The sequence below is a fragment of the Geotrypetes seraphini genome, chromosome 5, assembly GCF_902459505.1.
Source record: "Geotrypetes seraphini chromosome 5, aGeoSer1.1, whole genome shotgun sequence".
In the NCBI taxonomy this organism is placed as follows: Eukaryota; Metazoa; Chordata; class Amphibia; order Gymnophiona; family Dermophiidae; genus Geotrypetes; species Geotrypetes seraphini.
This window is the reverse complement of record NC_047088.1, coordinates 214,695,565-214,720,218: the sequence shown is the minus strand read 5'-3', so window position 1 is coordinate 214,720,218 and position 24,654 is coordinate 214,695,565. Positions and strand designations below refer to the sequence as shown.

Sequence of the window (24,654 nt, the reverse complement as noted above, 5' to 3'; positions counted from 1 at the left end):
AATAGGAGGAAATATTTTTTCACTCAGAGAATAGTTAAGCTCTGGAATACATTGCCAGAGGTTGTGGTAAGAGCGGACAGAGTAGATGGCTTTAAGAAAGGTTTGGACAATTTCCTGGAGGAAAAGTCCATAGTCTGTAATTGAGGCATGTAGGAAGCCACTGTTTGCCCTGGATCGGTAGCATGGAATGTTGCTACTCCTTTGGCCACGGTGAGAATGGGCTACTGGGCTTGATGGACCATTGGTCTGCCCTAGTAAGGCTATTCTTATGTTCTTATGACTCCTTGTGGCATCGTTTTTTTATTGGTTTGAGTACATGTTGTTTGGCTTCCTGCCCATAGTAGGTTAAACCTGAACATGAAGTTGTGAAACCATAGTGAGGGAAGCCATTCTCCATCTTGCAGAGCTATACTGGGAAATATAGAGTCAACTTCCAGAGTGGTAATGAGGCCTAGGTGATAGCCCTTCTGGTGTGTGTGTGTCGGTTTGGAGATGGAATACCAGAGGGTCAGTAGAAAATTGAAAAGGTCCCTAACTGCCTGGGAGTATGTAAGTTCCAGATGTAAATTAATATCCCCCTAGCAGAAGGCAGTATGAGGAAGACAGTGCGTTTCTGAGTATGAAGTCTTAAGAAGTCTTGTTGGGCCCCTGTCCACTTCCCGGGGGAACATAATAATATAAGATGCAAGTGAGCTGGTCCTTCAGTGCAATGTCCTTGAGTTGGCATGATAGAATTTCCAAGTTGTCCATTTGTACAGAGTCAAGAATTGTGATTTCGAAAGAGTCCTTGAGCGCAATGGTCAGTCCTCCTCCTCTTTTGTGTTGCCTGCATAGGAAGATTGTCCTATAATTCTCTAATTAGAGGGTTGTCTGGAGATGGAAGCCAATTTTCTGTTAAGAACAGATAGTAGTTGTTCAGTTGTGAGCCAATCTTTCACCAAGGTTGCTTTTTTCTAATAGACCAAATGTCGATATAGGCACAGGGGAGTAGGATAGCCTTGTGTCTGAGATTGGGAGGAAGACAGGGGAACTGAGTAGTCTGCTCCTGAGTAGTCCGTCTGAGTAGTCTGCTCCTCCTGCCCTTATTGGAGTTGTGTTCCCTGTGTGGTTTTCTGCATCCGATTATTGTTGGGATAGAGCAAAGGCCTATATCATGGCAGTTAATCAGGTTTTGGTATGAGGTGGAGGTATGGTGTTAGATATGAGCTTACAGGGGGTGTATTTTATTGCAATTGGCCAGATGTCATTGCTCTTAGTGCCCAGAGGTGGATGGTGCAAAGATAAAGGAAAAGCAGTCGTCTCCTCTCCATTCTCTCTGACAAGGTTTGCTGATTAGACAAGATAAGAGGAGGGCAGGGGAGGGATGACTGATTAGAGTGATAAGAGTGATAAGAGTGGCTCATGTGTTGAGTGATGGTACAGAAAAATAACTGATCTAGAATGATCTATTACTGCAAAATTATCTATTCTGGTAAACACTGTAGTTATTAGTTTATAACTTAAAACAAAAAAAACAGGTTATGTTCTAATCTAAGCGAATTGAAAAGACATCCCCTATCAATGTTATTTGTGTTTCTCACTGTCCTCTTGGTCCACAAAAAGGGCTCTTTGGCGGGGCCTGCTGGTGGTACAGACCCATCTGTCATGCAGTCCATTAAAGGGTCATTTGAAGAGGCTCGAAGTTGGGTGGGAGGAGTTTCAGGCAGCCACATAGTCAGCTGCTCTGGTGGAGAGAGGAGGGATGAGATACCAGCTTCTTTCTTCCTCTCCCTGCTGGGGCTTGAGAGCAGTGTTTGAATGTTTGAATGCTGATGAGAAATAACATTGAGCAGACATTTCCAAGTTGTTTCTGCAGCATTTTCAGCGAGCTGGCGCCAACATTTTGGAACTACTAGTTACTGTTGATGAAACATGGTTACACCACTATGATCCTGAGACAAAACAACAGTCCATGCAATGGTGGCATTCAGGTTCTCTAAGGCCAAGGAAATTCAAGATCCAAAAGTCTACAGGAAAGGTCATGGCCACAGTGTTTTGGGATGAGGAAGGTCTTGTAATGACTGACTATCTTCTAAGGGGCCAAACATTTAATGCGGATTACTACTGTAACTTGCTGTGCCAATAAAAGAAGGCATTGAAAGAAAAAAGGAGAAGGAGGCTGCAGAAAGGTGTTCTATTTTTGCAAGACAATGCACCTGCTCACAAGGCTGGCAAAAACAATGGATGTTTTGACGCAGTTGGGGTTTCAGTGTATAGACCATCCACCCTACTGCTCCATCCAACTATTTTCTGTTTCCATACCTTAAAAAGAGTTTGAAAGGGCAACAATTTTTAAGTGATTCGGAGGTGATTGCAGCAATGGAGCAATATTTCAGCAACCAGACATCAGAGTATTTATTGAAAGGGCTACAAAAACTTCAGACACAATGTGCCAAGTGTGTTGAACTTAGGTGTGAATATTTATTATTTAAGGTATTTAGAAACTGCCTATTAAAGTTATCTAAGCGGTTTACAATCAGGTACTCAAGCATTTTCCCTATCTGTCCCGGTGGGCTCACGATCTATCTAATAATGTACCTGGGGCAATGGAGGATTGAGTGACTTGCCAAGAGTCACAAGGAGCAGAATGGGATATGTGGAATAACTTGTAAGTTTCATGGCTCCACATCATTCCCTTCTTAGCTGGGCTAAAAACTTTTTAGCACTCCCTCATAGATGTATAAAAAGCTATTCTACAGTAAAACTAAATCATGCCTAAATGTATGTGATGTCCTGTCATATACACACATACAGTATGCATGCCGAGGGGGGAGACGTTAGGGTAGAGCATGGGCAAAGATGAGTTCCATGCACATTTCATAACATACATGCGTAAAATGCAAGCTAACATTTATGCCAGCTCTTGAGCAGGTGTCTTTCATTCTAGAAGTAGGTGTAAATACCAATGGTGAAACTTACTCATATATTGCTAGGTCAGAACTATAGAATTAATATATACTTACTTCTAAGGGCTGCCGAAGCCATACCCAGAACACCCTCCCCCCTCTATTACATACATATATAAGTAGTACTGCTCTAAAATTATTATCTATTCATATAGCTCCCTTGTACATGTGTAAATGGTACCTAAGCCTTTTAAAACTGTCTCCTAAACAATGAACAACAATAACAAAAAAATATATATATACATATATATACCCATATTCCATAGGTATTCGCAGCTCTTGTTCATCTGTTACTCTTCTTCTTTTTCCAGGACCTTAAAAAGAGTTTAGTTAAAATCCAAGTACTATTCGCAGATATTATTAAAAATATCATACATATAAATGAACTCTAAGACAAAAACAGAAAAAAACATGCTTTTTATGCATCTAACTCAACTAATGTCATAACTTTTTCAACAGATCAATTTCTTGGACAGTGCATTTTACTATGGAAAATATAAATACCACATGGTGTACTTGAAGTAAGAGCCGATGAGCCAAGAAATTCTGGTGACTGAGATTCAGGACACAAGGCAGCAGAAGTGCAGCTTGGCGTCTTTATTACTTGGCGATTAAGAGGTGTAGAGTGCACTATGTGGCTGGAGGAAGAGCTGTTAACAGAGGAAGCTGTTTTATTCAGTTGTGCTGGAGTTTTCTCTCCCTCGGTATCACTCTCAGATTCTTCTTGATCTTTATCATTATCATCATCTTCTTCAGAACCATCGCTATCTGATTCTGAATTGCTGTCAGAATCTGTCAAATAGCAATAAATTCAAGAGAAAGGTGAATTTTTTTCTTATCTTCTGATTTCCTTGCCTTAAGTCCTACTAGATAATTCCAGACCAGTGGGTTGTGTTCCCTTACCAGCAGATGGAGACAGGGAATTTACATACTTGTTTGATATCACTGCTAAGAGGAATGGTGCAGCCTGGAACAACACATCCACAGAAAGCAAAAGGAGAAAGAAACCCTGAACCATACAGCAAACAAAAGTTCTGCAAAGTAGGTATGAACCACACAGGTTTTTCACAAAGTAAAGAAGTAACTTTAAGTAACTGCTTTACTCTGTGGAAAACCTGTGATTCATCCCTATTCTGGGACTTTGGTTTGCAGCCTGGAAAAATTTATGAGTATTATGTCAATGCCAAACCCAAAAACAACTAGGCCAACCAGAAATCAAACAAATAAAACCAGGGACCCACCTACAGAACTCTGCACAAAACTATTTCTTAATCACTTATATATACAGACATATATACAGCCAGTTAAAAGAGCTAGCGTTCACTCAGATATCCCAGGGCCATAGTCTGCCTGAGAAGAATGCTGGACTGTCTTGCAGGACTCAAGGAAAGTAAGGAAGGTGAAATCATTCTTTCCTACTAATTTATCATCCTGCTAGACCAGTCTAAACCAATGGGATATACCCAAGCTTTATCCTTCATGAGAAGTAAGACAAATCCTTACTCCATAACCACCCTGCCAAAGGCACTATGCTCCCTGCCTGACACATCATTCTTGTAGTGTTCAGCAAAAGGGTTCAATCATGACCATATCACTGCCTTGTAGATATCTTCTACTACTACTACTACTACTGATTTCTATAGGGCTGCTAGACATATACGGCACTGTACATTAAAAACATCCAAGAGACAGCCTCTGCTTAGTAGAGCTTACAATCTAATCAAATAGGACAAGTAGGGTGTTAGGGAGTTTCTCAAGTATGGTTACTTTACAAGTGAGTGGGGGTTAGGAGTTAAAAGCAGCCTTGAAAAGGTGGGCTTTAAGTCTAGATTTGAATGCTGCTAGAGACAGAGCTTGACGTACTGACTTGGGTAGTCTATTCATGGCGTATGGTGCAGTAAGGGAAACGGAATGTAGTCCGGAGTTGGCAGTAGAAAAGAAGGGTACAGATAAGAGAAACTTGCCTGATGAATGGAGCTCTCCGGGAGGAGTATAGGGAGAGTTAAGAGAGGAGAGATATAGAGGAGCTGCAGAGTGAATGCACTTGAAATTTGCAGTAATGGATAGGGAGCCAATGAAGTGACTTGAGAAGAGGGGTGATGTAAGCATGATGACTCTGGAGGAAAACAAGTTGTATGGCAAAATTTTGAATGAATTGATTGGGGGGGGGGGGAGAGATGGTTACATGAAAGACCAGTGAGAAGCAAGTTGTAGTAGTCTAGGTGAGAGCTGATAAGGGTGTGGATAAGAGTTTTGGTAGTGTGCTCATAAAGGAAAGGTTGGATTTTTGACATATTAGAGAGAAAGAAATGACAGGTTTTGGCAGTCTGTTGGATTTGAGCAGAGAAAGAGAGAGAGAGGAGTCAAAGATGGTCTCAAGGTTGCAAGCTGACGAGACTGGGAGAATGTGAGTGTCATCCACTGAGATAGTGGGAGGAGGGGAGGGGAGAGATAGGGTTTAGGAGTAAGAATAAGTAGCGCAGTCTTGGTCATGTTCAGTTTTAAGTGGTGGTGGGACATCCAGGCAGCAATGTCGGACAAGCAGGCTGAGACTTGGGCCTGACTTCCTGTGCAGATTTATAGTGTAGAGAAGTAGATCTGGGAATCATCAGTGTAGAGGTAATATTGAAAACCATGTGAGGAAATCAGGGAACCAAGGGAATGAGTATAGATGGAGAAAAGAAGAGGTCCTAGGACAGGAAGAACTATAAACTAGTTCAAATGAAAATCTGAGATGACCTTAAGAAGAAATTTTGGATGTATGCGGAGAACTACCCTATTGTGGTAGAATGCTGTATAGGGTGAATTTGAGACAAGCGCTTGAAGTTCACTGACTCGTCATGCTGAAGTGATGCAGATTAAGATTGTTACTTTCCACGTGCGATGTTTGAGAGATGAAGACACCATTGGCTCAAAGGGAGGCTTCATCAGGGCTAATAGTATAATATTAAGATTCTTAACAACTGAAGAATGTCTGATTGGTGGTTTGGTATCTAATCTAATCTGTTATTTGTGTGTCGCGCTATACCTAAGTAGGCTCAAGGTTAAAGCTACAGCCTCAGCACCCTGAGGTTGTGAGTTCAAACCCACGATGCTCCTTGTGACCCTGGGCAAGTCACTTAAACCCCGTTGCCCCAGGTACATTATAGAAAATTGAATGAATAAATAAATAAATAAGGATCTAGAAGGGTAAACTGGAATTTTGGCAGGGTATTGCAATTAGGGCAATGCCTTAGACAATATAGTTTGAAGTTTCTGAATAAGATTTTTCTATGCAGGGAAGTATTAGAAGTCAATTAGGCCTAGGGATTACTTAAGTCAGAGATCTTTTGAGCGGAGGTGGGAGCATTGTTCAGTAGATCTATTGGAGGTAAATTGAAGATCTTTATTAGCTGTTGAATAGCGGCAGTTGATGGAAGGGTTGTAGTAGATGTAGTTGGACTTAGGTATCATGAATCTGGAGATGAAAGGACGGACAAAAGGATGGGCTTTATCTTTTTTTTACAGAGGTGTATGAAAAGTGTTAATAGCACTAAGATGAACTCTGACTGAAGTGATTTTAAGACCAGAGTTAGAAAAAGGTGTAGGAGATAGTCCAGGACTCATGGGAGAGGACATGTATTTGGATGTAACAAGTGTTGGTTACACTAGAGTGTGACTCTAGTCTACTTGAAGCAGTAACAAAGTTGCATGGAAGGTTTCCTGGAAGCTTCAATGATGGCTGATACCGGTGCAAACAGTGTAAATATATCTACTTACTGGGAGAGAGAACCCATGCTGTGAAAGTCAATGAGCGAAAACTGGGATGGAGAAGGGACCTCCCATTCTGTGTTATTAAGGTTGGAAAGTTTTGAAGTAGGATGGGTTCCCGGACACTGAGTTGAAGAAGAGGGAACCATGGTTGTCGTGGCCACTGAGATGCTATGAAGATCATGGTAGAAGAGAATGCCACGAGGACAAATTTTTCCCTGTCCCTATGTGATTTCTCTATTTCCGTACCATCTCCACGAGCTCTGTCCGTGTCCCTGCCCCATTCCTGGAAGCTCTCTCAACTGCACAAGCCTTGAACACTTTAAAATCATAAGTGTTTGAAGCTTGTGCGGTTAAGGCAGAGCTTGCAGGAAAGGTATAGGGGCAAAACTTGCAGGGATGGGACAGGGATATTGAGATCCCATGAGGATGTGAATAAATTTGTCCCTGTGTCATTTTTGGTGAATATTGAACAAAGTTTACCTATTAATGGAATTGGAGGAAAAGCATATAGAAACTTGTTGGTCCAATCCAGAAGCAAGGCATCTGACTCCAGGTGATTGGGAGTGTATATTGTGGAACAGAAAAGAGGAGTTTGTGATTGTGGGGAGAAGCAAAGAGATCGCCAGAATCTCCCAGTTTGAAAATATTACATTACTGATGTAACACAGTTAAACTGAGTGACCATTCGTAAGGTTGTCGGAATCTGCTGAGCTTGTCTGCTAGAATGTTTCATTTTACTGTTTGGTAATCAGCTTTGAGGAATATGTTGCGAGGGATCAACCGGGACCAAATGTGAATGGCTTCTTGACAAAGGAGGCGGGATTCCACCCCTCCCTGTTTATTCATGTAGTACATGGCTACTTGGTTGTCTGTTCAGATGAGTACTACCTGATTGAGGAGGCGATCATGAAAGATATGGAGAGCATTGCAGATGACTCAAAATTCAAGAAGATTGATGTGGAGAGATTTTTCTTGAGGATTCCAGTTGCTTTGAGTATGGAGGCCATCGAGGTGGGCTCCTCACCCAAACAGGAAGCATCCATTGTTAATATTTTTTTATGAGGCAGGATGTGGAAGAGTAGGCCTCTGGATATATTGGTTGGTGTTAACCACCACTGAAGGGATTGATGAAGTGATGAGTTACCTGTAGTCTCTGGGAGAATGGGGTGTAAGACTTGAGACCACTGGGTCGAGAGTTCCCACTGAGGTTCTCAGAGATGTAGATGGGCAAATGGATTTACAAGAACCATTGATGCCATGTAACCTAAAAGACACATCATTTGGCATGCAGTGATGTGTTGAAGAATGGAAACTTTCTGGCAAATTTGAAGCACTGTTGTGGTAAAAATGCCTGAGCTTGAGTCTTTAATGCATCTTTTAGGTTTTGAATTAGAAAGTTTAATTATTCTACATTCATATATGCTGATATTATAATACTGCTACCTTTTTCAGGTAATACCGATCAAGTAAAGAGAGATACAAGTCATTGCATAAATACATTAGATCAGTGGATGGTTGAATTTCAATTGAAATTAAATAAAGAAAAAACAAAATTGTTAATATTAGATCCTCCTATTTCCCATAAGGGTAATTTTTTGTTGATAGATAATATGGATTACCCAGTAAATACAGTAACTAATAGTTTGAGTGTACATTTTTATAGTAATCACTGGAACCACATGCCAATATACTAAGAAAAGAAATCTTTTGGGATGTTCTGGAAGTTGAGGAGAATAGGAAAGTAATTTGATCAACATCATTTTTTACTATTAGTCCAATCTTTGTCTTTGTCAATGATTGATTATTGTAATATCATTTACCGTATATACTCGAACATAAACCTATCTGAATATAAACCGAGGTAACCTTTTACCCCCCAAAAAGGGGGAAAAAAGGTTGACTCAAATATAAACTGAACTCACGGCAGTCTCATGAGGTTACTGTGGAGTGGAAGGGTGGCCTAGTGTTAGAGCTGCTGCCTCAGCTCCCTGAGGTTGTGTGAGTTCCATCCCAGTATACTCCTTGTGACTCTGGGCAAGTCATTTAACACTCCATTGCCCCAGGTACCAGAGTTAAACTGTGAACCTGCCAAGATAGATAGGGAGAATACTTAAGTGTACCTGATTACTATTCAATGTATTGTAAACCACTTTGGGTGAATCTCTTCATGAAAAGGCAAGTTAATAAATTAAAATAAAACAAACTTGTGTCAGCCATTTTGAGTAGTGAGCCTGCACAAGGCAGGAGCATAGGATTGTTCTTGCCAGGGCTCACCACTGGACCTGCAGGTCTTAAGGTAGGCCCAGGGAGAGGCCTGCGATGGGTCTGAGATGAGGAGCACTCAAATATAAACCGAGACCCTCATTTTTGGGCCCAAAAATCTAGGTTTATATTCAAGTATATATAGTATTTGGATTGCCCAAAATCTATTTTATGTAAATTGTGAACTCTACAAAATACTGCAATTCGGCTGATTTTTGGATTGAAGAATTATACCATAATTGATGAAGCTCTATTGGTTTACTGTGGAAGCCAGAATATGGTTTAAATTTTTTTTTGTAAGATGTTTAAAATTAATCAAGGAGAAGCACCATCTTATATGTCCCTCTTGCATGTTATTCTGAAGTAGGATTGCATTGCTTAAGACAGAATTCTCCATTTCAATTTCCAGAGGTTAGAGCAGGCATGTCAAAGTCCCTCCTCGAGGGCCACAATCCAGTCAGGTTTTCAGGATTTCCCCAATGAATATGCCTGAGATCTATTAGCATACAATGAAAGCAGTGCATACAAATAGATCTCATGCATATTCATTGGGGAAATCCTGAAAACCCAACTGTATTGCGGCCCTCAAGGAGGGACTTTGACACCCCTGGGTTAGAGGAATAAAGTGAAAACATTCCTTTGTAATACAATGAAAGCAGTGAATACAAATAGATCTCATGCATATTCATTGGGGAAATCCTGAAAACCCAACTGTATTGTGGCCCTCAAGGAGGGACTTTGACACTCCTGGGATAGAGGAATAAAGTGAAAACATTCCTTTGCAGTAACTATCTCCCAACAGGATGGCCCATTAGATTTCCAAGGGTTTCAGGCTTTCCCAATCCTCTCACTTCTCCTGCAAGCCCCTCGCTTGCCTTGTCTCCTTGTTTGTAAAATGTTGTACCAATTGCTTCTGTAAACTCTTGTTTGTACGAGTTTTATCAACTACTTTTGTAAATTTTCTATGTTACAAGGGCTCTTGTCCAATTGTAAATTGTCTTGAACTTTTATAGGCACTGAGCGATCCACAAATCTCAGATTAGATTAAAGTACACTAAATTGTTTAATTCTACAGTTGATTATCAAGCTGCAAAACTTTGGAAAAATTTATCAGACCATATGACTTCAGAGAATAACTATAAAAGTTTTAAGAAGGAAACGTACCGCATTTTTCGCTCCATAAGACGCACCTCACCAGATTTAGAGAAGGAAAACAAGAAAAAACCCCATTCTGAACCAAATTATATACTAATATATACCCGACACCTTTAAATTCCATCCCAGCCCCCCTCAATCAATCATTACTTATATACCCCAGCACATTTAAATTCAATCCCAGCCCCCCAGCACATTTAAATTCTGACCCAGCACCCCAATCAATCATCATTTTTACATAACCCCAGCACATTTAAATTCAATCCCAGCCCCCAGCACCGTTAAATTCCATCCCAGCCCCCCCTCCGGTGGTACCTTTAAATGTTGGAGGTCGGTGGACGGCTGCCTGCTGCTTGTCGGGGACTGCGGCGCACAAGCGTGCTAATGCCTGGGCCCGGACAGTTCCCTAATTGGGCCGGTCACTGGTGCTTCACAGGGCTGCTGCCTGCTGATTACCGGCACATCTGGGCCAGCGGCACACAAGCGCACTGCGTTGTGGGCGGGCGCCACTTCTGAATGACTGCTCAGTTCTACTGAGGTAGCGCCTGCCCACGCAGCAGCGCGCTTGTGCGCCGCTGCTCCCTATCATGCCGGTAATCAGCAGGCAGTAACCCTGCAAAGCACCAGTGACCAGCCCAATTAGGGAAGTGTCCGGGCCCAGGCATTAGGGCGCTTGTGCACCACGGGCTCCAACAAGCAGTAGGCAGCCGTCCACCGACCTCCAACATTTAAAGGTACCACCGGGTTTTTAAAAAAAATTTTTGTATATTCGCTTCATAAGACGCACCCTTATTTCCGCCCACTTTTTTTTTTTTTGGGGGGGGGGGGAAGTGCGTCTTATGGACCGAAAAATACGGTATTTGTTTAATATGTTAAAAGGAGCAATAATTTCAATTTTGATTTTAAGATTGTAATTCTGGACATTGTCTCCACTTCTTATTAATGTTAAACCGCAATGAACTTTGTAGAGGTATTTGTGGTATATAAATAAATATATTGTATTGTATTGTGTCTAGAAAGGCTCCAATAAACTCCAGAGTTTGAGTTTGTTGGCGATGAGATTTATGGTAATTGACTGCAAATTCTAGAAGCTCTAGAAGACATACTGTCGAACTGATGGTTAATTGAGCTGCTTGAGGGGAAGGGGCTTTGATCAACCAGTCATCTATGTAAGGGAATACATGAAAGCCTCAAGAGCGTAGTATTGCAGCTAAACATTTTGTAAAGACTCTGGGTGCTGAAGCTAGATCAAATGGAAGCACCCTATGTTGTAAGTGATGTGTGCCCATTCTAAAGTGAAGATATTTGGGCTGGAAGGATGAGAATATGAGTGTAGGTCTCCTTGAGATCTAGAGAGCAAAGTCAGTTGCTTGTCTTCAAAAGTGGTAGCAGGGTTCCCAGAGAGACCATTCTGAACTTCTCCTTTATTACGTATTTGTTGAGAGCACGGAGACCTAGGATTGGTCAAAGACCTCAAGTCTTCTTCATTATTAGGAAATACTTGGAACAGAACCCTCAGCTCTTCTCTTGCAGGGGAACCTGTTCTATCGTGTTCAGCTAGAGGAGAGCTGAGAGCTCTTGGTGAGGAAGGATGGTCTGATGAGAATTGAAAGAAGACTCTCTTGGAGAATGGTTTGAAGGAGTGTTTTTTAGATGAACACGTGTAACCTTGTCTATTTGTAGGACCCAGTGGTCTGATGTTATGAGGGACCATCGGTGATGGAAGTGAGTGAGACAACCCCCGACAGGAAGGGCTGGGGGTGGAAGTTGTAGTATGCTTGCAAGGCTCTTTAGTAAGAAGTTAAAAAGACTGTTGAGATTTCTGCTGAGTCTATGGTTGGGTTTTTTGAGTCCTCGGTAGTTTAGGGTGTTTTTTGAGGATGATCTCTTCAAGAGGCAGATGATGGAAAATATTTGCACCTGAACTAGTAAGAAGAGTGCTTAGGATTGTAAAACCGCTTGATAGATTAGGATTTGGAAGATCTTGAAGCTGACAGAGTGGTCATGGACTTTGAGTAGCCTCCTCTATTTTCTCCCCAGTGAGCTCATCACTTAAGTATGGGATATTGGCTACAAGCTCTTGAACATTGGAATCCAAATCAGAAATTCTTAGCCAAGCTTGTCTCCTCATGGCAACAGATAATCCAAATGCATATACATGAAAAACCCTTCTCTGAACAATGTTAACTCTTATTTGGCTAGAAACTCAAAAATATCACAAATACACTTCAAATATAGTGATCTGGTATATGCTCAGAGACCCGGAGACTCTATGAGGTATAAAACTTCAAAACAATTCCACCGACCAATCATTGCATATACATTTCATAAATTTTATTAATGGGCTGTTTAATATCTAATGCTCTCAAAACTTGCAAAAAAAACCCCAGAACAAAACACTGATGATGGTCTTTGTGTTTCTGCATCGGAGATTGCAGATATTCCCGATGTTCCCAATTTTGCACTGAAAAGTTTTTTGACTTGGAGCTTTCTAGCCTTTAGTGATCTTTTTTGAAGCTTGGAGCAGCGCTGACAAGAGTCTGCATGTTGGTCTGGACCAAGGCACTACACACTAGTTATGTGAATCAAGTTTCAAGTTTATTCAAAATTTGATATCCCACTTTATCAATATCAAAGCGGCTTAAAAGTGTAAAATCCAAGATTTATAGGGGAAATCACAGACTGATTGACTGACAAGATGGAACAAATTTAAACATGAAGTATCTGGGGTAGAAATACAATTTTTGATAGGAAAGATGAACAATGAGGGGAAGTACAATAGGGGAGTAATCTTCTGTCTGCTTGGAGGGAGAGGAAAGAGTTTATAAACTGAAGGCATCTCTAAATAGAAAACTTGTCAGGCTGGATTTAAATTTATCTAAAGATGACTCCTCATGGAGAGGGGCTGGTAATGAGTTCCAGAGGGCAGGTGCTGTAACTGAAAAGATTGTTTTACGTGTAGTATCTTGTTGTATGGGGTGCACTGCTGAAAACTACTAGAAGGCTCTGACATGGAAGGAAAGACTGCCAACGTGAGATCAAAGGATTCAATGGTATGGGGAGCTTGAGTAAATTTAAACCCGAAAAAGGGTCAACGCTCCCGGTCTGTGAAAAGGCTTCGAGTGGCCCAGAGGCCTGATAAAATTAAAGGTAGAAAAAATAAAAATTTTTACAAGAAAAAAGAAAGAACTATGAAAATAAATAAAATTAAGAAAGATGGCTCTACGCGTTGATATCAGGCAGGAAGGAAGGAAAGCACTGGTACACGCGTGGTGTGGGCCATCTTGAGATTTGCAAAAAGTTTAAACTGACAGTACACTTTTGCACTGTCTGTACGCGGTTCCGTGGATGACGTCACCCATGTAAAAATATACTGCCCGCTTGTTCTAGGATAAACATATAAATGCCGAGATTCAAGTCATTTATGCATGTATGTGAATACATATTCATGAAAATAACAGGTACAGGGTATTCTGTAGGTCTGTGCCAATCATCAGTGGTGAGTACTCTTTAGAAGGGTTTCACATGTGCGGAGGTTGGGCAGAGATGTACACTTACATGCATAATTATTAGAATATTATAATTTATGCATGTACCTTCCCATACTAGAGACGAGCATTTACATTAGTTCAATTAGTTAGCTTAACATTAGTTCAATTAGTTAGCTTAGCAGGGTTTAAAAAAGGTTTGGATAATTTCTTAAAAGAGAAGTCCATAGGCCATTATTAAGATGGCTTGGTGAAATCCACTTCTTACTCCTAGGATAAGCAGCATAATATCTGTTTTACTACTTGGGATCTAGCTAGGTACTTGGGATCTGGGTTGGCCACTGTTGGAAACAGGATACTGGGCTTGATGTATCTTCAGTCTGTCCCAGTATGGCAATTCTTATGTTCTTATGCATGTATTTTACTGGTCATGTGTTATTTTTCTAGGAGGAAAAGTAGCCACCTACTTTTCTTAACAGAATAGGTTCTAAATAGGCACATTCTTGGCACCCTCTTGTAGAATTGCCCTTTATGTTCCTGGTTGAGCCCAGCATTCTTCCCACAGAATATTTGATTGTGACAAAAAGGGCCTTAGCTTGGGTTGATCTAATCCTCTGAAATGCATCTTCCATTTGATTTAAGTGATGGGGAACTAACTCTCTTTCTGAAAATTATGCAAAGATTTGTTGTTTGAGTATGCTTTTTAACATTCCCTGTGTGTGTGTTTTAAAAAATAAGCTGCTTTATAGCTGTTTCAGAATAATGGATAAATCTATGAAATAAAAAATATACAAGAGATTATTAATTTATCATGAAGGGGCTCTTATTTCAATTAGAAATCTTTAATATTCTGTATAAATATTAGAAAATCAAGAATATATTATATTTTCAAAGCATACACATTCTGCAAATTAGCTCCCTTTGTCTGCAAGGAATCACAAAGAAACCCAATAAGAATAGGATCAAATTTTTTATTTTTAAACTTTGTCCTGGTAAATTCTGCACCATTCAAAATTGGTAACAAGTTATCTTAAATTCAATATAAAACCTATGTTAAAGGGAGCATAATTTTCAAATGCATTTCCAAGAATAAAATAGTACTTTATTAACTGAAATGAATTTTTATAAAGTTGCTAATCCAATTTGTAGATAAATTCATGTGCATACCTCATATACATGTAATTTTATCTTGAGTGAGCAAAAACATTCCTGGAGGTGTTGGGGAAAGATTTGTATTTACACATAATTGTTGTCAGAGAGGAAATACATGCTAGTTCTGCTTTGAAAATCCATCTGAAACTGCCCAATGAAAACTATGTGTGTTTGCAGTTATAAAAACATTTCTTTAACGAAATAGAATATCAGATACTAACCTGACTGACTGTCATCAGAATCATCATCATCATCATCATCATCATCATCTTCCTCTTCTTCTTCCTCATCCTCATCATCTTCATCATCCTCTTCATTTGAATCATCAGAGTCCTTGCTACTAGGTATGTCTGAATCTGCTCCTCTAAATCGATCTATTAATGGCTTTGTAGGGTGAAGATGATGTGGAGGTTTTACTGCCGCTAAATCATCAGTGCTGTCCATTTTCTCTTTACAAAGACTCTGCAGTACAGGAGAGGTAGCAGGAACAACTGATGTTCGACTACCAGAATGCTGTTTCCCACATGTACTTAAATTTACTGGTGAAGAAAATGGTGTACTGCTAGTTGTAGCCATGCTTTCATTTATTTTGCTATGAGTTTTAGATTTGGTTGTAAGTGCTAGAGGAGCCTCCTGTATGACACACTGAATAACTCCATTGGGTTGGTGATTACCTAAAAGTGCATTTGTCAAGAATGGATTAGAATGGTTATTTTCTATACATGTTTGTTTCTGATGACCTAACGAACCAGAGGATGGTTTTAGATTTGACAAAGGTGTATCAACTTTCTGCTGGCTCTTGGATAACTCTTGTTGTTTCTTTGAATGTGCTGAAAATATTTGTTTGAGCAGTTCCTGTCCAAATGATAGATGAAAAACATCAAAAAGCTATTAATCACAAGATAAGTAAGCAAAGAAATAATTAAGGTCCTACCTTAGCACATACACCTAAATTAACTACCCTGGTAGAAGAAGCAATTCGCTGCTAAAGAACCAACACTTACAAATGTCAAAGATATAGTTTCATGCAAGCTGATACACATATAAGATTTGATCAAAAAAGGAAATACTCAGGACATATATCGCTATACTTTAGTGCTAAAGTAAATAGAAAATACACTGCAGGAATGTTGCTATGAAAATAATGCTTACATGCTGACAATTGCTTTAAGAATACAAAACTATAACTTAAGACCCAGGCTCATTTATTTCTCTATGTATGGTTTTAATATGTATATGCTTTTAATAATTGATTTGAGTTATAGCCTTTATCTATAGTGGATATAATTTAATTGTATAGGCGCTTTTCTATTGTGGTTTTATTAGGAAGGTCCTTATATATTTGATTTAAGCTCTTTTTATTTTTGAAGTATGCATAATTGGTTTTATACTATATGTACTTTTGGAGCTGCTGTGGTTTCCTGTGTTATGTATACTACTTTTGATTCATATACAATTGGTCTTATATATTGTTTTTTTAGGAGAGCTTTTATTTATTTTGATTTGATTTGCCTTGAGCTGGATAGTATTTCAGCTCAAGGCAGCCCAACACAGGGCAAAACTTGGCTGAGTTGGGCTTATGTTTACCCTCTCCAGTTCTGTTGTTTGTTTAATAAATTCTACTTTGAATCAATTTAGTCTACATTCTGGTTTGTTCACCTGTTTGCCATACTTGACCTTGTGGGCCAAATGCTTTCCTTTTTACCTACTGGTTCAGTAAAATTGCTTGATCTCTCCAGAAAACAGTTTACTAGTCACACATAGGGTTACATGACTGTACCTGATGCCAAATGAATGGATTCTCCCAAATGTTTCTGGAAAAAGCAAAAGCATTTCATTGTCTATGTGCATTATTTCTTTGCTCTGCTGTGGCTTCCCTGTTACATATAAAAAATTTTGACTCGGAGGAAAACAGCTCTGAAAGGAAAGAGGGAATATTTGTATGATTGGTGAACTACTGTCTTCAGAGGACATCTGTTAGAATTAAGCACCTTTACTTTCTCTGAAGACAGACAGTCCACTGATTCACACACATGAAACCCCCTATCTAAGGACAGCTCCAAAAGAGGGGAAGACAATAAGAGTTGTCAATAAATAGCAATTATTGTTGTTGGGAAAACTTGTTCTCTTTAATTATTTATTTATTTTTAGCATACTCTGGAAGACAATCTGAAATACTAAAAATGGGCTCTTGGAGAAATAGAGTTGATTCTTCCAATCAAAGTGACCATGGAGAGCAGACTTATCTAAACCTACTGTCCCACTCTAGAAGGCTGTGTACAAACAAGACTGTATTCAGCCCCTATATTCCAGCACATCAATTATATTCATCTGAAACGGAGTTGGTAATAGTTCTCTGCCCCCCTTAACCCTTTCAGGACCAAGGGACATATTTGTCCCATAACTTTAAAATCCTATAAATTTTGATTGGGATAGTCTACAGTTCTAAATTTGATATGTACGGATTCCATATGATACTGCCTTTATGTAAACAAACTGGTTCCGACATTCATTCATTAGCGTCGTTGCTAGATTGACGAGAAGATTCACTTGCCACACTGTCCATAAGCCAGAAGTGTGATTTTTTTAAATAAAAATAATGATATTTCACAAAAAAAATCAATTTTTTGGCATCTGCAAGCCCTTTTTACCATAAAAATGTCGTCAAAACCACAAAAATTGGCCTACGATCCTTATGGTCCTGAAAGGGTTAAAGGAAACTCAATTTATAAGGACTTGGAAAAGGGTTGGGCCAATTATTGCCTCACAGGTTTAAAATGACGCCTTCCTAGAAATTAAAAGTTTGACTAATTATGTTTTCTTAAGAAGGCAAAGACATACCAGCCGATATTCAGTTTGTGGCAATCAGTGCTCTTTTAAATGCCATGAGTAGATTTAGCCCCAGATATTCAATGCCCCACCTGGGCTTATGTGGGTTCTGGCCAATATTCAGCCAAGGCCTGCATAAAACAACTATGAGAGCCCTGACTGAATATTAGCCAGGACCTTCGGCTGAGGGGAGATAGGATTGAAGTTTACAAAATCCTGAGTGGAGTAAAATGGGTACAAGTGGATTGATTTTTTGCTCCGTCAAAAATTACAAAGACTAGGGGAACATTCAATGAAGTTGCAGGGAAATACTCTTAAAACCAATAGAAGGAAATTTTTTTTCATTCAGAGAATAATTAAGCTCTGGAACGCGTTGCCAGAGGATGTGGTAAGAGTGGATAGCATAGCTGGTTTTAAGAAAGGTTTGGACAAGTTCCTGGAGGAAAAATCCATAGTCTGTTATTGAAAAAGTCATGGGGGAAGCCACTGCTTGCCCTGTATTGGTAACATGGAATATTGCTACACCTTGGGTTTTGGCCAGGTACTAGTGACCTGAATTGGCCACCGTGAGAACGGGCTACTAAAGCTTGGCACCCATCCCGATTCCCAAAAAAAACTTAAAGCTGCTCCAGCACCCTCCTTACCTCTGTAGGTCCTTGAACTTACCTGGAGATGTATTGCTAGTGGTCACAGCAGCCCTTTAAAAGAAGAGACAACACCAGGCAATAGTGGGCATTGCTCTTGCCCAATCTTCCACTAGACCACCAGGGGTATCTTTGGGTAGACACGAAGGCCTATGGAAGGGGAGAGAGCTGGAAAACTTTCAATTTTCTTTGGGGATCAGGAGGGGTGGCCTAAAGATCCGAGGCAAGTTTAATCAGGTACCAGCCAATATTAAGACCAGTGCCCAGTTAAATTCAGCACATAAAGTTAGGACAGCTTTTCTTTGTGTCTTAACTTTATGCGTTTACCTAGCTGGATAGCAGTCTGAAGATCACTGCAAACCAGCTAGGGCAATGCTCTGCCCAATCTCCCCAACTTCCTAACCTCATTGGCTAGGGGCTGGCCATTTAGCAGCAATATTCAGAGGCACTGTCCAATTAAGTGCCGATAAATGCTGACAGCCTCAAACATGTAATTTAAATGGCTTGAGCAGATGAGGACAGAGCTTGCAGGGATGGGACAGGGACAGGAAATGAACTCAAGGGGATGGGACGAGAATGGAAAGAGATCCCGCGGGGATGGGGACAGATTTGTCCCCATATCATTCTCTATAATTCTGAGGCAATGAAAGGTTAAGGACCTTGCCCAAGATCACAAGGAGCCATAGTGAGATTTTAACTGGGTTTCCCTGGTTCTCGGTCTTCTGCTGTAATAGCTTTTGTAAGTGGGGAGGTATGATGTTTTAAGGAGGTTACATTATTTTGTAATTTGTATATGTTTCAATATTTGGGTTTTACTGTTTTAACTATATATATATTGTGAATCATTTTGAGCAATCTCAGCAAAGTGATAGGTGGGATTAAATCAGTGGTCTCAAACTCGTGGCCCGCCAGGTACTATTTTGAGGCCCTCGGTATGTTTACCATAATCACAAAAGTAAAATAAAACAGTTTCTTGATCATATGTCTCTTTTCGCTATAAATTACAATATTATTATAAAGACTTAACCAAAAAAAAAAGCGTTATAAACTATAAAGAGTTTACCTCATGAAAATTGTCATTTCTTTAATAAGACATTAACTATTTTTTCTGAGGCCCTCCAAGTACCTACAAATCCAAAATATGGCTCTGCAAAGGGTATGAGTTTGAGACCATTGGATTAAATAAATAATTGGATGTGTACATATGTGTTGAACTAAATGTCATGTTAAATAAAGCTTTCAATTTTCTTCAGTAGAGATAGAATTTAAATTGATGACCAACATCACCATTATCTTAATATTACTTTGACATGCTCTTTTAAGGGTATGTTGTGAGGTTTGCAGTTTGCCTTAATATAGTGGGTTCTCAAACCTGATTGGTTGGGGTTTGAGGTAGGTGGTTTTCCTCAGAAAGGCAGGAGATTTTGGCAGGAAAGTCCACTGGTTACTACCACTACTATTATTTATCATTTCTAATATTACCAAAATTCAACCTCTCTTCTCCATGCACATTACCAAAATCCTTATCCATGCTCTCACCACCTCTCGCTTAGACTACTGCAAAATATATCTATCTCTCTCCCCTTCAATCTGTTCAAAATGCCACTGCACGACTCATATTCCGTGAGAGCCACCATGCTCACATTACCTCTCTCCTCAAGTCACTTCATTGGCTCCCCATCTGCTTCTGAATGCAGTTCAAACTCCTATTACTGACTTACAAGTGCATTCACTCTGTAGCCCCTCAACATTTCTCCTCATTTATCTCTCCCTATGTTCTCCCCCCCCTCCCGTGAACTCCATTCCATTGGGTAAGTCCTCCTATCTGTACCCATCTCCTCCACCGCCAACTTCAGTCTGTCCTTTCTTTCTTGCCAGGCTGTATGTCTGAATATAAGAACATAAGAGATGCCGCTGCTGGGTCAGACCAGTGGTCCATCATGCCCAGCAGTCCGTTCAACCAGCGGCCCTTTTGGTCAAAGACCAGTGCCCTAACTGAGATTGGCCTTACCAGCGTACGTCCTTGTTCAGTAGAAACTTGTCTAACTTTGTCTTGAATCCCTGGAGGGTGTTTTCCCCTATGACAGTCCCCGGGAGAGCGTTCCAGTTTTCCACCACTCTCTGGGTGAAGAAGAACTTCCTTACGTTTGTACAGAATCTATCCCCTTTCAACTTTAGAGCGTGCCCTCTTGTTCTCTCTACCTTGGAGAGGGTGAACAACCTGTCCTTATCTACTAAGTCTATCCCCTTCAGTACCTTGAATGTTTCGATCATGTCCCCTCTCAATCTCCTCTGTTCGAGGGAGAAGAGGCCTAGTTTCTCTAATCTTTCGCTGTACGGCAGCTCCTCCAACCCCTTAACCATCTTAGTCGCTCTTCTCTGGACCCTCTCGAATAGTACCGTGTCTTTCTTCATGTACGGTGACCAGTGTTGTACGTAGTACTCCAGGTGAGGGCGCACCATGGCCCAGTACAGCGGCATGATAACCTTCTCCGATCTGTTCGTGATCCCCTTTTTTAACATTCCTAGCATTCTGTTTGCCCTTTTCGCCGCCGCCGCACATTGTGTAGACGGCTTCATCGACTTGTCAATCAGAACTCCCAAGTCTCTTTCCTGGGAGGTCTCTCCTAGTACCGCCCGGACATCCTGTACTCGTACTTGAGATTTTTGATACCAACATGCATCACTTTACACTTATCCACGTTGAACCTCATCTGCCATGTCAATGCCCATTCCTCGAGCCTGATTATGTCACATTGTAGATCTTTGCAATCCCCCTGTGTCTTCACTACTCTGAATAAATTCACTACTTCTGAATCACCTCGCTCATCGTACCTATGTCCAGATCGTTTATAAATATGTTGAAGAGTACAGGTCCAAGCACCGAGCCCTGTGGCACCCCACTAGTGACGCTCTTCCAGTCCGAGTATTGCCCATTTACCCCCACTCTCTGTTTCCTATGCTCCAGCCAGTTTTTAATCCACGTGAGTATTTCTCCCTCGATTCCATGGCTCGCAATTTTCCGAAGTAGTCGTTCATGCGGTACCTTGTCGAACAGGCTGCCAGTCAATACGTTATGCTCCGTCTCTAGCAGTATTGAAATTGAAGTTAAAAGTTCACTTTTTTAAAGCTGCTTTCAACTCTTAACACTGTCAGATACTCATACCAATTGTACTATTCCTTCTGCCAGAAACTGCCCAACCCTGAGATGTCTTGTTTAGGCACCATCTACTGAATGTTAAATGTAAGACATCCAAGCAGCAATGTCGGTCAGGCAGGCTGAGATTCAGGACTGAATTCCTGTAGAGATATCTGGTATGGAGAGGTAGACCTGGGAGTTATCAGCATAGAGGTGATATTGAAAACCATGGGAGGAGATAAGTGTACAGAGAGAATGGGTATATATGGAGAAGAGAAGAAGGCCCAAAACAGAGACTTGAGGTACACTGATAGAAAGTAGGATGGCAGCAGAGGAGTATCCACCATAACATACACTGAAAGTACAATGGGAATGAGAAGAAGAAAACCAGGAGAGAACAGAACCCTGGAATCCCAGCGAGGACAGCGGATCGATGAGTAGGTGGTGATCAACAGTATCAAAGGCAGCAGACAGACCAAGAAGGATGAGGATAGAGTAGAGGCCATTGGATTTGGCCAGGAACAGGTTAAGAGACTTTAGGAAGGGCAGTTTCTGTAGAATTGCAAGGACAAAAGCCCGATTGAAGTGGGTCAAGAATATCTTAAGAAGAAAGGAAGTCCAAGCAATGGAGGTAAACAGCACATTCAAATAACTTGAATAGGAAGGGAAGGAGGAACATGGGGCAATAGTTGGAGGGGGATGTGGGGGTCTGGTGAGGGTTTTTGGAGGAGAGATGTAACTACGACATGTTTCAAGACATCAGGAACTGTTGCAGTATAGTGATAGGTTCAGTACAGTGATAGGTTGAGGATGTGACAGATGGGAGGGATGACAGTGGGAGTGATAGCTCCAGGTAGGCGGGTGGGAATCAGATCATAGGAACAGGTGGTAGGTTTGGAGGAGGAGAGAAGATGAGCAGCTTCCTCTTCCATGACTTCAGAAAAGGAGGAAAAGGTGGCAGCGGTTGTTGAAGGAGGTTGGCAAATGGACAGCTGGAAAGGGTAGTGGGGGAGATGACTTGGTTGAAAATTCAAGGAAGATCTTGTGAATCTTGTCATAGAAGAACTCAGCCATCGTCTGGGGGGAAGTGAGGAGGGGCTTTGTGGGGGGTACTTTAAGTAGAGAGTTGAGTGTAGCAAAGAGACGGCGAGAGTTTGCACTGAGAGTTAGTTAAATGGTTCTAGTATTCTTGTTTGGCAAGCAAGAGGGTAGATTGGAGGATGTCAGCAGCTCAGGCACAGGAGTACAGGTAACAGATATTGGGGGTTAGCCAGAGTTGGGGTTTGACAGGACAGGGGTTTGACAGGAAAGGACAGCTTTGTCGACAGACTTGTGTAATATAGTAGTTGAAAGGAGGGATGAGACAATGGTGGAGAGTGTGTCAGGGTCAATAGCCTGAAGGTTCCTAAATGTATGGGTAGTGATCGGCCGGGTTTTGGGGGGGGGGAGTGTGATGAGTTTAGCAGATGATGGTCAGAGAGGGAAAGAGTTGAGTGCAGAATTTGGTGGTAGAGCATTTGGAGGAGAGGATGAGGTTGAGGCAGTGATCTTTCTGGTGCATAGGGGTGGTGGAGCACAACTGGAGATTGTATGAGGATGCTAGAGTGAAAAACCTGGATGTATAGGAGTCAGAAGGGTCATCGGCATGGATGTTGATATGAGGGTTCAAGAAAGAAGGAAAGCCAGGAGTCGAAGTCAGTAAGGAAGGAGAAGGATTTATTAGGGGGGGTCAGTAAATGACTGCTACTCAGAGGTAGAAGAGCAAATAGACATATGGAGAACAGAGAGATTGAGGCAGAAGAAGCGGTCAATTTTTACAAGATGGTGAGAGTAAGAGTCCAACACTGCCTTCATGACCATCTGGGTGAGGTGTGTGTGTGAAAAGGTACTGTTCATGACATAGGGCAGCAGCTGAGACAGTCTTCAAGGCAGATCCAGGTCTTAGTTTGTACTAGTAGATGGAGATTGCTAGAGATAAAGAGGTCACGGATGGAGTTAGGTTTGTTGGAGATAGAGCGGGCATTCTACAGGGCGCATGAGAACGGCAGGGAGGAATGTGGAAGGAGAGAAACAGAAATAAGATTGGATACATTGCGTTGTGATCCCCATGAGTAGGCTGAGGGCTGATTGGAAGGACCGGGATTAGGATTGATGTCTCCAGTAGAGAGTAAGAGGATTAGGAGAATATAAATAAGTGTGTGAGAGGCATGGGGGCTATTCCGTGGTTGAGATGCATACAGGTAGAGTGGGGATATCTGAATGAGAGGGAGAAAGTATAGTAGCTGTAGGGCTGAGAAAAGGGTGGCGGACAAGAGGGAGGATGAAGTGGTGAAGTTAAAAAGTGAGTGGCATGGTGGTGAGGGTGTATGTGGTTTGGGATGGGAAAGGTCAGTAGAAGTAAGAGGAATGGTATACAGGGGTCTTCAGGGAGGGGAAGGAGTAGTAGCTGCTTCCTAATTGGACAGTGAGAATTGTCCTGGATATGATGGTGCAAGACAGATCTGTGAAACAGTGGTGGCAAGTCTCATAAGATGAAAAGGAGAGTAAATTGGTAAAGTAAACTCACCAGGGAGAGTCCACACATGAAGGGTAGAGCCATACAAGTGCCACAGGATAGCAAGTTTAAAGAAGAGTAAAAGATTTTCTGCTCCACCGTCCCCACTGAAACAGAATGAATGAATGAATGGAGCTAATATGGACCTTTAACTACTGCTTCATTATGGCAGAAGGAACTTTGGCAAGGAATAAGTTGTCACAGGGTAGTGTGAAATGAGGCAGTGGATTTGTTGGAACAGTACCGAACTCTAGATGGATAAGAAATTTCTATAGGTCATATTCTGGAATTTTGAAAGTGGGAAGAAGACATTTTAAAATCAAATCTGCCTAGAAATATCAAAGAGATGCAACCAGCTATCCAGTTAGGGGTGATGTACTTTATGACCAGTCTTTTGGGCCTAGTAGGGTTAGCCAAAAAGTGAAGTGGATTTCCTATGGGCTTAATTCTGTTCTAGGTAAAAAGTAATAGCTGTCTTGTACTTCAAAGAATGAAAAAAACGAACTTTATACTTTATGAGGATAATTCCATGAAGAGATGCTTATTTACATCCTACTTTTTAAAAATAAGATACTAACATAATAGGTCAAAAATGTACCTATAATCCAGGTAGGAGCAATACAACAGCCATACACAGTATAAATCCTCACACCTATATTGGTAAAGAATGCACGTACATTATAATATTCCCTGATTGTGCCATGGAAAAAAGAGAGACTGTTCCACATATAGG

General features: G+C 41.0%; 1 protein-coding gene across 15 annotated transcripts in view; it reads right to left on the bottom strand.

Annotated features, from left to right (window-relative positions):
* Positions 1-24,654, bottom strand: part of BAZ2B (bromodomain adjacent to zinc finger domain 2B) — a 535,524-nt gene that overhangs the window by 293,550 nt on the left and 217,320 nt on the right. For 14 of the 15 annotated variants that reach the window (XM_033946167.1, XM_033946160.1, XM_033946168.1 and 11 more), the window contains exons 10-12: positions 14,977-15,610; positions 3,450-3,737; positions 3,199-3,259 (exon numbers count right to left, since the gene is read on the bottom strand). In XM_033946167.1, the coding sequence (XP_033802058.1) occupies positions 3,199-3,259; positions 3,450-3,737; positions 14,977-15,610 (983 nt within the window). The remainder of the gene's footprint in view (positions 1-3,198; positions 3,260-3,449; positions 3,738-14,976; positions 15,611-24,654) is intronic. The other variant, XM_033946164.1, reaches the window with a different exon arrangement.